The sequence below is a fragment of the Molothrus ater genome, chromosome 39, assembly GCF_012460135.2.
Source record: "Molothrus ater isolate BHLD 08-10-18 breed brown headed cowbird chromosome 39, BPBGC_Mater_1.1, whole genome shotgun sequence".
Lineage (NCBI taxonomy): Eukaryota > Metazoa > Chordata > Aves > Passeriformes > Icteridae > Molothrus > Molothrus ater.
The window spans coordinates 343,408-356,288 of NC_071666.1; the positions used below are offsets into that span (position 1 = coordinate 343,408).

Here is a 12,881-nt window from a genome sequence, read left to right on the forward strand (position 1 = left end):
GTCAATCATCCATTAAACCCGCTCTCCCTCCCCATTGGCCACCGCTCAGCCAATCACCGCGCACCACCCTCCTTTAACCCCGCCCCCTCAGGGGCGTGCCCATCTGTCTCCATGCCGCAACGCCGCCTCCTGATTGGCCACGCTCCCCTCCGTGGGCGTGACCAACCCCTCAGAACCATTCTCCTTTTACGGTCAGAACCCCGCCCACTCTGTCGCCGCCCCGCTTCCGGTTCCGGCGCCATGGCCGCCATGGCCGCCCCGGCCCGGCCCCCCCGGTAACGGCAACGGGAACGGGACCCCCCCCCCCCCGGCAGCGGGACCGCCCCTTCCGGTGCCCCCCGGTGCCCCCCCCCGGTGCCCCCCCCCGGGCCGGGACCATGTCCTCGCGCTCCGCCCTGGCGGCGGGCAACGAGCGGAACGCGGACACGGTGAGGGTGAGGCGGGAACGGGCGTAGGCCTGAGGGCGGGGGGGGAACCGGGAGGGACCGGGAGGGGTCTGGGGGGTACCGAGGGCGCACCGGGAGGGGATGGAGAGGGAACGGGTGAGGGTGGGTGGGGAACGGGAGGGGTCTGGGGGCACCGGGGGGCACCGGGAAGGGCTGGGTCGGTACCACGGGGTACCGGGAGAGGTCTGGGGGGAACCGGGGGGCACCGGGAGGGGATGGGGAAGGAAGGGGTGAGGGAGGGTGGGTACCGGGAGGGGTTTGGGGGGTACCGAGAGGGGTCTGGGGGCATCGGGGGGCGCCGGGAGGGGTTTGGGGTCCCACTCTGCGATTTTGGAGGGTCTGAGGGGTTTTGGGGAGGGGTCTCAGGGATTTTGGGGAGCTTTTTGGGACTCTGGGGGAGGGTCTTGCCCCTGCTGTAATTTGGGTGGGGGTCTCACCCCCTTGAGATTATTTTGGGGGGGGGCCAGGATGACCCCATAATTCGGGTGGGGGTCTCACTGTGACATTAATTTGGGGAGGGGTCCCACTGTGATATTTGGGTGATCGCATAATTTGTGTGGGGGTCTCACGGTGCCGTTAATTTGGGGAGAGGTCTCACTGTGATATTTATTCGAGTGGGGGTCTCACTGTGATATTTTGTACGAGGGTCTCATAGTGGTGTTAAATCGGGGAGGGGTCTCACTGTCATGTTTCAGGGGGTTCTCAGGGCTGACCCCATAATTTGGGGAGGGGTCTCACTGTCATATTTTTGGTGGGGGTCTCCCTGTGATATTTTGTATGAGGGTCTTAATGTGATAATTTGAGTGAGGGTCTCACTGTGATAATTCAGGGTGTTCTCAGGGTTAACCCCATAATTTAGGGAAGGGTCTCACTGTGATATTTGGGGTGAATGTCTCACTGTGCTAATTTGGGGAGGGGTCCCACTGTGATATTTGGGGACTGTGATAATTTGGGGAGGGGTCTCACCAATGTTTTCCCCCCCCCAGCTGGGCCCGGGGGGTGCTCAGAGTGATAATTTGGGGAGGGGTCTCACTGTGATGATAATGGGGTGAATGTCTCACTGTGCTAATTTGGGGGGGGGGTCTCACTGTGATGATAATGGGGTGAATGCCTCACTGTGCTAATTTGGGGAGGGGTCCCACTGTGATATTTGGGGACTGTGCTAATTTGGGGAGGGGTCTCACTGTGACAATGGGGTGAATGTCTCACTGTGCTAATTTGGGGAGGGGTCCCACCATGACAATCGGGGTGAATGTCTCACTGTGCTAATTTGGGGAGGGGTCCCACCATGACAATCGGGGTGAATGTCTCACTGTGCTAATTTGGGGAGGGGTCTCACTGTGATGACAATGGGGTGAATGCCTCACTGTGCTAATTTGGGGAGGGGTCCCACTGTGATGACAATGGGGTGAATGCCTCACTGTGCTAATTTGGGGAGGGGTCTCACTGTGATGATAATGGGGTGAATGCCTCACTGTGCTAATTTGGGGAGGGGTCCCACTGTGATGACAATGGGGTGAATGCCTCACTGTGCTAATTTGGGGAGGGGTCCCACTGTGATGATAATGGGGTGAATGCCTCACTGTGCTAATTTGGGGAGGGGTCTCACCCCTGTTTCCCCCCCCTCCCAGCTGGGCCCGGGGGGCAGCGCCCGCCCCGACAAGCCCGGCGGGGGGGGCTGGACCGGGCGGGGGTCCGGAGCCGCCCCTCCCCCAGGCCGGGGGGGCAGGAACTCCCTGGGGGGGGGGTCCGAGGAGCCCCCTCCCCACGTGGGCAACTACCGGCTGCTGCGCACCATCGGCAAGGGCAACTTCGCCAAGGTCAAGCTGGCCCGGCACGTGCTGACGGGCAGAGAGGTGGGCAGGGGGCTCTGGGGGGCTGGGGAGGGGTCTCGGGGGGGATTTGGGGGGATTTTGGGGGGATTTGGGGGGATTTGGGGCACCATCGGTGAGGGCAACCTTGCCAAGGTCAAGCTGGCCCGGCACGTGCTGACGGGCAGAGAGGTGGGCAGGGGGCTCTGGGGGGCTCTGGGGGCTGGGGAAGGGTCTCGGGGGGGATTTGGGGGTGGTTTTGGGGGGATTTGGGGCACCGTCGGCGAGGGCAACTTGGCCAAGGCCAGGCTGGCCCGGCACGTCCTGACGGGCAGAGAGGTGGGCAGGGGGCTCACGCATTTGGGGAGGGGGCTAGACGGGGATTTGAGGGGGTTTTGGGGGGATTTTGGGGGGATTTGGGGCACCGTCGGCGAGGGCGACTTGGCCAAGGCCAGGCTGGCCCGGAATGTGCTGACGGGCAGAGAGGTGGGCAGGGGGCTCTGGGGGGGATTTGGGGTGACAGGAGGGGGCTGTGAGGTGATTGAGGGTTGTGGGAGGGGGCTCAGGGGCGATTTGAGGGGGTTTGGGAGGGATTTGGGGGGGATTTGGGGCGGTGGGAGGGGGATTTGGGGTGGTTCGAGAAGGCTCGGGGTGATGGGAGGGGGCTCAGGCATTTGGGGAGGGGGCTCAGGGGGGGATTTGGGGGTCCCAGGAGGGTCTCAGGGGAATTTGGGGAGGGGTCTCAGGTTATTTGGGGGGGGATCTCAGCTGAATTTGGGGAGGGGTCTCAGGGGATCCCAGGTGAATTTGGGGAGGGGTCCCCTCAGCGCCCCCTCCCCACTTTCAGGTCGCCATCAAAATCATCGACAAGACCCAGCTGAACCCCACCAGCCTGCAGAAGGTGGGGAGGGGTCCCGGGGGGTTTGGGGAGGGGTCTCCCCGTTTGAGGAGGGGTCTCCTCATTTGGGGAGGGGTCTCCAGCTCCCCCCTGACCCTTTTTCCCCCCTCCTCAGCTTTTTCGGGAAGTTCGGATCATGAAGGGGCTGAACCACCCCAATATCGGTGAGAGAAACGGGGAGGGGTCCCCAAAATGGGGAAGGATCCCAAAAATGGGGTCCTGGAAATGGGGAGGGGTCCTTGGAATTGAGGACGGATCCCCAAAATGGGGAGGGGTCCCCAAAATGGGGAGGGGTCCCAAAAATGGCGTCCTGGAAATGGAGAGGGGTCCCTGGAATTGGAGAGGAGTCCTGGGAGTGGGGAGGGGTCCCAGAATTTGGGGAGGGGTCCCGATGCCCCCATCTGCCCCCAAATTTGGGGAGGGGAGGGGTCCTGGGGGTGGGGAGGGGTCCCAGATTTGAGGAGGATTCCCCAAAATGGGGGGGGGGTCCTCAAATGGGGAGGGGTCTGGAATGTGGGGAGGGGTCCCGGGGGTGGGGAGGTCTGTGTAATTTGGGGAGGGGTCCCAGGGGTGGGGAGGGGTCCCGGGGGGGGGGGTCTGTGTAATTTGGGGAGGGGTCCTGGGGGGGGGAGGTCTGTGTAATTTGGGGAGGGGTTCCGGGGGGGGGAGGTCTGTGTAATTTGGGGAGGGGTCCCCATGCCCCCCTGTGCCCCCCCCCCCATTGCAGTGAAGCTGTTTGAGGTGATCGAGACGGAGAAGACGCTGTACCTGGTCATGGAGTACGCCAGCGCAGGTGAGGGGACACCTGGGGACACCTGGGGGACATGGGGGATGCTGAGACTGACACCTGGGGACACCTGGGGACACCTGGGGAGCATTGGGGACACTTGGGGACAGCGAGACTGACACCTGGGGGGGACCTGGGGGAGCATTGGGGACACCTGGAGGGGCACTGGGGACACCTGGGGACATGTGGGGACACTGAGGTCCCTACCTGGGGACACCTGGGGGACACCTGGGGACGGAGGAGACGCTGTACCTGGTCATGGAGTACGCCCGCGCAGGTGAGGGGACACCTGGGGGACACCTGAGGGGGCTTTGGGGACATCCTGAGGGACACCTGGGGACACCTGGGGACACCGAGATCCCCCAGGTGAGGCGTTCATCACCTGGTGTCCCACGGGAGGGTCACGGGGACCAAGGGGATTGGGGGTTTTTTTTTGGGGTGGGGGATATTTTCTGGGATGTTTGAGACGATGTTTTGTGAATGTTTTGGGATTTTTGGGGGGATATTTTGGATGATATTTTGGGATGTTTTTTGGGGATTTTTGGGGTTTTTTTGGCGCGTCCTGACCCAGGTGTGTCCCCCCCCAGGTGAGGTGTTCGATTACCTGGTGTCCCACGGGAGGATGAAGGAGAAGGAGGCGCGGGCCAAGTTCAGACAGGTGGGGACATCGGGGACGGGTTGGGGACATCCTGAGGGGGTTTGGGGACATCTCCGAGGGGTTGGGGACATCAAGATGGGTTGGGGACACTCTGGAGAGTTTTGGGGACATCTGTGAAGGGTTGGGGACATCCTGGGGCGGGGGGGTTGGGGACACTGTGGGGACCCGTGGTGACAGTGCCACCTCTGTCCCCAGATCGTCTCGGCCGTGCACTACTGCCACCAGAAGAACATCGTGCACAGGGACCTCAAGGTGGGACAGGGTGGGGACACGGGGGTGGCACCACGTGTCCGTCCTGGTGTCCCCGTCCCTGTGTCCGTCCTGGTGTCCCCGTGTCCATCCCGGTGTCCCTGTCCTGGTGTCCCCGTCCCTGTGTCCATCCTGGTGTCACTGTGTCCCTGTGCCCATGTCCATCCCAGTGTCCCCATCCCAATGTCCCTGTTCCTGTCCCAATGTCCCTGTCCCTCTGGTGGTGTCCCCATTCCTGTCCCAATGTCCCTGTCCCCTCCGATGTCCCCATGTCCCCAAGCCGAGAACCTTCTGCTGGACACCAACACCAACACTGAGATCCCATCCCAGTGCCCCTGTCCCAATGTCCCCATTGCTGTGACAATGTCCTCAATGTCATTGTCCCCACCAATGTCCCCAAACGTCCCCAGGCCGAGAACCTGCTGCCGGACACTGACACCAAGATCCCAATGTCCCTGTGTCCCCATCCCAGTGTCCCTCTGGCAGCATCCCTGTCCCCATGGCCCCGTTCCTGTCCCAATGTCCCCGTGACCCCACTGATGTCCCCAAACGTCCCCAGGCCGAGAACCTGCTGCTGGACACTGACGCCAACATCAAGATCCCAATGTCCCTGTGTCCCCATCCCAATGTCCCCATCCCAATGTCCCTGTGTCCCCATCCCAGTGTCCCAGTGTCCCCATCCCAGTGTCCCCATCCCAGTGTCCCAGTGTCCCCATCCCAGTGTCCCCATCCCAATGTCCCTGTGTCCCCATCCCAGTGTCCCCATCCCAGTGTCCCTGTGACCCTACCGATGTCCCCACGTCCCTGATGATGTCCCCAAACGCCCCCAGGCCGAGAACCTGCTGCTGGACGCCGACGCCAACATCAAGATCGCGGATTTCGGCTTCAGCAACGAGTTCTCGCGCGGCTCCAAGCTGGACACGTTCTGCGGCTCGCCCCCGTACGCCGCCCCCGAGCTCTTCCAGGGCAAGAAGTACGACGGGCCCGAGGTGGACATCTGGAGCCTGGGGGTCATCCTGTACACGCTGGTCAGCGGCTCGCTGCCCTTCGACGGCCACAACCTCAAGGTGACCGCGCGGTCACCTCCTGGTCACTGTTCGCTCACTCGCTGTCGCCTCCCGGTCACCGCGCGATCGTTGCGTGGTCATGGCGTGGTCGCTCGGTTCTGACCCTCCTCAGCCACCTCCCTGTGACCCCAGAGGTCCCACAGGGTCTGGTCACTCTGGTGGGCGTGGTCTGGAGGTGACCAGCACCTCCTGTCACCTGTGGTCACCTCCTGGTCATTGCGTGGTCACTGCGTGGTCACTGCGTGGTCACTGCGTGGTCACCTCCCGGTCATTGCGTGGTCACTGCGTGGTCATTGCGTGGTCACTGCGTGGTCACCTGGTTCTGATGCTCCTCACCTACCCCCCATGACCTCAGAGCTCCCCCCAGGGGTCAGCTGGTCAGTGGTCACTCTGGTGGGCGTGGCCTGGAGGCGATTGTCACCCGTGGTCACCTTCTGGTCACCTCCTGGCACTGTTTGGTCACTGCGTGGTCACCTCCCGGTCATTGCGTGGTCATTGCGTGGTCACTCGGTTCTGACCCTCCTCAGCCACCTCCTGTGACCCCTGAGGTCCCACCGGGTCAGTGGTCACTCTGGTGGGCGTGGCCTGGAGGTGATTGTCACCTGTGGTCATTGTCACCTGTGGTCATTGTCACCTGTGGTCATCTCCTGGTCACTGTTTGGTCACCTCCCGGTCATTGCGTGGTCACTGACCCTGACTGACCTCAGCTGACCCCAACTGACCCCGGGTGCCCTCCGTGACCCTGAGTGACCCCAACTGACCCAGCTGACCCTGACTGACCCCACGTGACCCCACGTGACCCCTGTGTCCATGGCTGACCCTGAGTGACCCCAGTGACCCCAGGCATCCCCCATGTCCCCAACTGACCCTGACTGCCCCCAGCTGACCCCGGGTGACCCCGGTGACCCCGTGTGCCCCCCCAGGAGCTGCGGGAGCGGGTGCTGCGGGGCAAATACCGCGTGCCCTTCTACATGTCCACGGACTGCGAGAACATCCTGCGCCGCTTCCTGGTGCTCAACCCCGCCAAGCGCTGCACCCTCGAGGTACGGGGCGGTTCGGGGGGCATTTGGGGCGGTTTGGGGGTCCTGAAAGGGATTTGGGGCGGTTTGGGGGTGATTTGGGGCGGTTTTGGGGGGATTTGGGGCTGCGAGAACATCATGCGCCGCTTCCTGGTGCTCAACCCCGCCAAGCGCTGCACCCTCGAGGTACAGGGCGGGTTTGGGGGTCCCCAACACAGATTTGGGGCGGATCGGGGGTGATTTGGGGGGGATTTGGGGTAGTTTGCGGTGGTTTGTGGGTCCTGAAAGGGATTTGGGGCGGTTTTGGGGGGATTTGGGGCTGTGAGAACATCCTGCGCCACTCGACCCCGCCAAGCGCTGCACCCTCGAGGTATTGGGGTCCCCAAAAGAGATTTGGGGAGGTTTGGGGCAGTTTCGGGGGCACTTGGGGCAGTTTGAGGGGGTTAGAGGAGGTTTTGGGACAGCTTGCGGAGTTTTGGGGTGGTTTTGAGAGGTCCTGGGAAGGTTTTGAGGGGTTTGGGGGCATTTTTGGGGGTTTGGGGGGTCCTGGTGTGGATTTGGGGCAGTCTGGGGGGGTCCTGGCAGAGATTTTGGGGTGGTTTGGGGTGGCTTTGATGGGCTTTGTCCCTGTCCCCTGTGGTGGCACCTGAGTCCCCTTTTCCCTGCTGTGTCCCCCTTTTGCCACCCCTGTCACCCCTCTGCCACCTGTGTCCCCAATGTCCCCAATGTCCCCAATATCCCAAATGTCCCCAATGTCCCCAATCCCTCTAATGCCCCCCAAATGTCCCCCGTGTCCCCCAACAGCAAATCATGAAGGACAAGTGGATCAACATCGGCTACGAGGGCGACGAGCTGACGCCCTACACGGAGCCCCAGGAGGACTTTGGGGACACCAAACGCATCGGTGAGGGGGACACGGGGACAGGTGGCACCTCGGGGACACCCCGGGGGCCGTCGGTGACACCGCCGTGTCCCCGCAGAGGTGATGGTGGGCATGGGCTACACCAGGGAGGAGATCAAGGAGGCGCTGAGCACCCACAAGTACAACGAGGTGACGGCCACGTACCTGCTGCTGGGCCGGCGGGGAGAGGTGGGTGACACTGGGGACACTGGGGGACATTGGGAGCACTGGGGACACTGGGGGGATTGGGGACACTGGGGGGCATTGGGGACACTGGGAACACTGGGGGAGATCAGGGGGATTGGGGACATTGGGGGGATTGAGGGGATTTGGGACATTGGGGGAGATCCAGGAGATTGGGGACATTGGGGACATTGGGGGGATTTGGGACATTGGGGGGATTGGGGACACTGGGGACAGTGGGGACACTGGGGAACATTGGGGGCATTGGGGGAGATCAGGGGGATTGGGGACATTGAGGGTATTGAGGGGATTGGGGACACTGGGGACACTGGGGGAGATCGGGGGATTGGGGACACTGGGGACATTGGGGACATTGGGGGGATTGGGGACATTTGGGCCACTGGGGACATTGTGGGGACATTGTGGGGACATTGATGACGCTGTGACCCCGTTGGTGACAGCCCGAGGGTGGCACCTCGCTGTCCCTGTCCCTGTCCCGGCCCCGGGGCTCGGCCGAGGCTCCCAACGGTGCCACCAAGTCGGGGACATCGTCGGGGACATCCCACGGCAAGGGACAGCGCGGGGGCGGCCACCACCGGCAGCGGCGGCACAGCGACTTCTGTGAGTGACACTGGGGGACATCGGGGACATCGGGGACATCGGGGACATCGGGGACATTGGGGGGATTGGGGACATTGGGGGGATTGGGGACATTGGGGAAATTTTGGGGGGATTTGGGACATTGGGGACATTGGGGGGATTGGGGACATTGGGGGGATTGGGGACATCGGGGACATTGGGGGGATTGGGGACATTGGGGACATTGGGGGACATTGGGGGGATTGGGGGGGATTGGGGGGATTGGGGAAATTTTGGGGGGATTGGGGACATTGGGGGACATTGGGGGGAACTGGGGACATTTTGGGATATTTTGGATCATTGGGGGGTCCTGGGGGGGTGTGACCCCTCCGTGACCTCTCTGTGACCCCGCAGGTGGCCCCGCCCCCTCGGCCGCCCCTCCCCCCCGCCGCAGCCCCCCCTCGGCCGCCCCTCCCCCCTCCTCGGAGCTGGGCGTGGCCGGGGGCGTGGCCCCGCCCCCCAGGAGGGGCTCCGGAGGAGGAGGAGGAGGGGGGAGGGGCGGGGGAGGTGGGGGAGGGGCCGGGCCGCCCCTCCCCCCTCCCTGCAGCCCCTTGGTCAGCAGCGCCCACAACCCCAACAAGGCCGAGATCCCCGAGAGATCACACCTGGACGGACAGGTGGGCACACCTGGGCACACCTGGGCACACCTGGGCACACCTGGGGGCACACCTGGGCACACCTGGGGGCACACCTGGGCACACCTGGGGGCACACCTGGACAGACAGGTGGGCACACCTGGGCACACCTGGGCACACCTGGGGGCACACCTGGGGGCACACCTGGGGGCACACCTGGGCACACCTGGGGGCACACCTGGGCGGGTAGGAATACCTCGGGGGGCACCTGGGCGCACCTGGAGGGCAACTGGGGATACCTGGGCACACCTGGAGGCACCTGGGAACCTCTGGAGGGGCTGGGAGAGCTCCTGGGCACACCTGGGGAGATACCTGGGCACACCTGGGGAATACCTGGGGGGGCACCTGTGCCTGTGGGGTGAGCCCAGGTGAGCCCAGGTGCCCCCGTGTGCCCCCAGCCCCACGTGCCCCCCAGCGTGATGGGCCGCAGGAACACCTACGTGTGCTCGGGGGGCGAGCGGCACCTGCTGCTGCCCAACGGCAAGGACAGGTGAGTGCCACACCTGGGCACACCTGAAATACCCCAAAATCCATCCCAAAATCAACTTAAATTCACCCAAAATTACCCCAGTCCCACCCGTGCCCCTCCCAGTATGGGGCTGGGGGGTGGGGTCACCTGTGGGTGGGGTCACCTTTGGTGTCACCTGTGTGTGACATCACCTGTGACGTCACCTGTGTGTGACGTCACTTGTGATGCCGCCCGCGTGACATCACCTCTGACGTCACCGATGACGTCACACCTCTCTCCCCAGCCTCCCGTCCCGCCCCCCGCCCTCCCCCTCCAGCCACTCCCTGGGCGGGGCTCACCTGGGCGGGGCTCACCTGGCGCACCTGGCCCGGGGCTGCTCCGCCCGCAGCACCTTCCACGGAGGGGGTGGGGCCGGAACCGGAACCGGGAGCCGCCGGGGGGGCGGGGCCTCGGGAGCTCCTCCCCCCGCCTCGCCCCCTCCCCCCCCCAGCGCCGCCTCCTCCCCCCGGCCCCGCCCGACGGCGACGCTGCTGAGCAAGATCACCTCGAAACTGAGCCGCAGGTGAGCGCACACCTGGACACACCTGGGATACACCTGGGGCACACCTGGGTACACCTGGATACACCTGGGATACAGCTGAGATACAGCTGAGATACACCTGAGTACACCTGGGATACACCTGAGATACACCTGGCTACACCTGGGGCACACCTGGGATACACCTGGGTACGCCTGGGATACACCTGGGTACACCTGGGTACACCTGAGATACACCTGGGATACACCTGGGTACACCTGGAATACACCTGGGTACACCTGGGCACACCTGGGGAGAGATCAGATGCACCTGGGATACCCCTGGGCACATCTGGGGAGAGATTAGACACACCTGGGCACACCTGGGATACACCTGAGATACACCTGGGCACATCTGGGGAGAGATCAGACACACCTGGGATACCCCTGGGCACATCTGGGGAGAGATTAGACACACCCAGGCACACCCGTCCCTCACCTGTTCTCTCACCTGTCCCAGGGTGTCCCTTGACCCCTCCCGCCGGCAGAGCTCCAATCGCTGCGTCTCGGCCACGCCCGGCCCCGGAGCCACCAAAATCCGTGAGTGACACCTGGGACACACCTGGGGACACCTGGGGACACCTGGGACACACCTGGGGACACCTGGGACACACCTGGGGACACCTGTCCCAGATTTTTTTGGGGGGATTTTGGGGCTGGGAAATTTTTTTGGGGATTTTTTGGGGTTTCCTGGGAGAGATTTTAGGGATTTTGGGGGGATTTTTTAGGAGTTTCCCAGGGGGTGAATTTTGGGACTTTTTGGGGGGGATTTTGGGGTTACCTGGGGGGGAATTTTTAGGGTTTTTTTGGGGGGGAATTTGGTGCGATTTTTTTAGGATTTTGGGGGAGGTTTTTTGGGGTTTCCTGGGGGGGATTTTTTTGGGGATTTTTGTGGGGTTTTTTTGGGGGGGGGGGTTATTTTGGGGATTTTTGGGGGGATTTTGGCAGGGGAAAGGGGTTGGATTTTTAGGGTATTTTTTTCTTTATTTTTTTGGTTTGTTTTTTTTTTCTTTTACATTTTTGTGGCATTTTTTTGAGATTTTTGCTAGCTTCTTTTTTTTTTTTAATTTTTGAGAGGATTTTTTTGGGGCGGGGGGGGCGTTTCCTGTGGGGGTCCCGCCCCTCCTTGACCCCCTCCCCACTTTTCCCACCCCTCCCCAGGGTCACAGACGAACCTGCGGGAATCGGGGGACCTGCGCTCACAAGGTGGGTGCTGCCCCTCCCCCCCCCCACCTCGAGGACCCCCCCGGAATTGGGGAGGGGTCTCGAGGCCCCCCCAGACTCACCTGTCCCCTCCCCCCCCCCCAGTTGCCATCTACCTGGGGATCAAGCGGAAGCCGCCCCCCGGCTGCTCCGAGGGGGGGGGGCTGTGATGGATGGGGGGGAGGGGGGAGGGGCTCCTTCGGGACCCCCCCCCCCCAACACCCCCCACCCACCCCGGGCCCGGGACCCCCACCCGGGACCCCCCCCGGAACCGGACCGGGACCAGAACGGGACCCCCGGAACTGGATCGGGACCCCCGAGATCGAGACTGGGACCCCCATGCCGGGACCTCCCAAGATCAAGATGGGGACCCCCAGACCTGGACTGGGACCCCCACCCAGGACCCCCCCAGAACCGGACCGGGACCAGAATGGGACCCTTGGAACCAGATCGGGACCCCCAGACCTGGACTGGGACCCCCCAAGAAGGAAACCGGGACCCCTGGAATTGGATCAGGACCTCCAGGACCCCCCCGGGACCCCCCAAGATTGAGACCGGGACCCCCAGAACTGGACCAGGACCCCCCAAGAACAAGATCGGGACCCCCAAGAATGCGATCAGGACCCCCCAAGCTGCATTGGGACCCCCAGAACTGGATCAGGACCCCCCCCAGAACCCCCTCAGAACGAGACCAGGACCCCCCAAGATCGAGACCGGGCCCCCCCGGCACTGGATTGGGACCACCAAGGCTGCAGTTCCCGGGACCCCCCAGGAATGAGACCTGGAGCTGCATCAGGACCCCCGGGACCCCCCAGGACCCCCCCAAGAACCAGATTGGGACCCCCAGGAACCCCCCAGGACCCCCCCATAGGTTCAACAGCCCCGGGACCCCTCCCCAAATTTGGGACCAGCGGCGCTGGGATCGCCCCCCAGGACATTTTTGGGGGGTCGGGGGTGCCTTTGGGGGTCCGAGATTTCGGTGCCAAGATTTTGGGGACCCCCACCCCCCAGTAATAACCTGCAGCCCCTCCCCCACCTTGTACAGATGTAAATATGGCCCCGCCCCGTCCCCCAGACCCCTCCCCCCCCGGAGACCCCTCCCCCATTTTTAAGTTATTCCTGCCCTGAATTGTCCCCCCCAAACTCCCCCCCCCTCCCCAAAATAAACCTCGGGACCCCCACCCATGGTGTGAGTGTGAGGGGGGGGGGTGGAATTTGGGGCAGAATTTGGGGGATTTGGGGGAGGGGTTTTGGGGGTCCCCATGCTGCGGAAGGGGGGAATTGGGGAGGGGGGATTTGGGGGGGGGGGAGTCCCACGGTGGGCGGGGTTTGGGGAATT

At 63.3% G+C, this 12,881-nt stretch overlaps 2 protein-coding genes across 2 annotated transcripts; both read left to right on the forward strand.

The window, feature by feature from the left end:
• The first annotated feature begins 223 nt into the window (after positions 1–223).
• MARK4 (microtubule affinity regulating kinase 4) lies at positions 224–12,723 on the forward strand. The gene is made up of 18 exons (XM_036405470.2): positions 224–428; positions 2,078–2,302; positions 3,105–3,158; positions 3,271–3,319; positions 3,883–3,948; positions 4,530–4,600; positions 4,796–4,852; positions 5,680–5,916; positions 6,840–6,959; positions 7,740–7,839; positions 7,916–8,025; positions 8,481–8,640; positions 9,013–9,275; positions 9,692–9,783; positions 10,046–10,324; positions 10,800–10,879; positions 11,501–11,545; positions 11,648–12,723. The coding sequence occupies exons 1-18, from the start codon at positions 378–380 to the stop codon at positions 11,710–11,712; spliced, it is 2,124 nt and encodes a 707-aa protein (XP_036261363.1). The 5' UTR covers positions 224–377; the 3' UTR covers positions 11,713–12,723.
• On the forward strand, positions 11,716–12,723 carry LOC129047078 (basic salivary proline-rich protein 1-like). Its single transcript, XM_054518186.1, has 2 exons — positions 11,716–11,921; positions 12,008–12,723. The coding sequence occupies exons 1-2, from the start codon at positions 11,716–11,718 to the stop codon at positions 12,318–12,320; spliced, it is 519 nt and encodes a 172-aa protein (XP_054374161.1). The 3' UTR covers positions 12,321–12,723.
• Positions 12,724–12,881: the final 158 nt, after the last annotated feature.

What these genes read in the sequence shown, in the direction of transcription:
- MARK4 (XM_036405470.2), top strand. Translation starts at nt 378, where the DNA reads ATGTCCTCGCGCTCCGCCCTGGCGGCGGGCAACGAGCGGAACGCGGAC. An exon ending in ACCTCGAAACTGAGCCGCAG is followed by an intron (nt 10,325 to 10,799) that starts GTGAGCGCACAC and finishes CACCTGTCCCAG; the next exon opens with GGTGTCCCTTGACCCCTCCC. An exon ending in CCCCGGAGCCACCAAAATCC is followed by an intron (nt 10,880 to 11,500) that starts GTGAGTGACACC and finishes ACCCCTCCCCAG; the next exon opens with GGTCACAGACGAACCTGCGG.
- LOC129047078 (XM_054518186.1), top strand. Translation starts at nt 11,716, where the DNA reads ATGGGGGGGAGGGGGGAGGGGCTCCTTCGGGACCCCCCCCCCCCAACA. An exon ending in CAAGATGGGGACCCCCAGAC is followed by an intron (nt 11,922 to 12,007) that starts CTGGACTGGGAC and finishes GGACCCCCAGAC; the next exon opens with CTGGACTGGGACCCCCCAAG.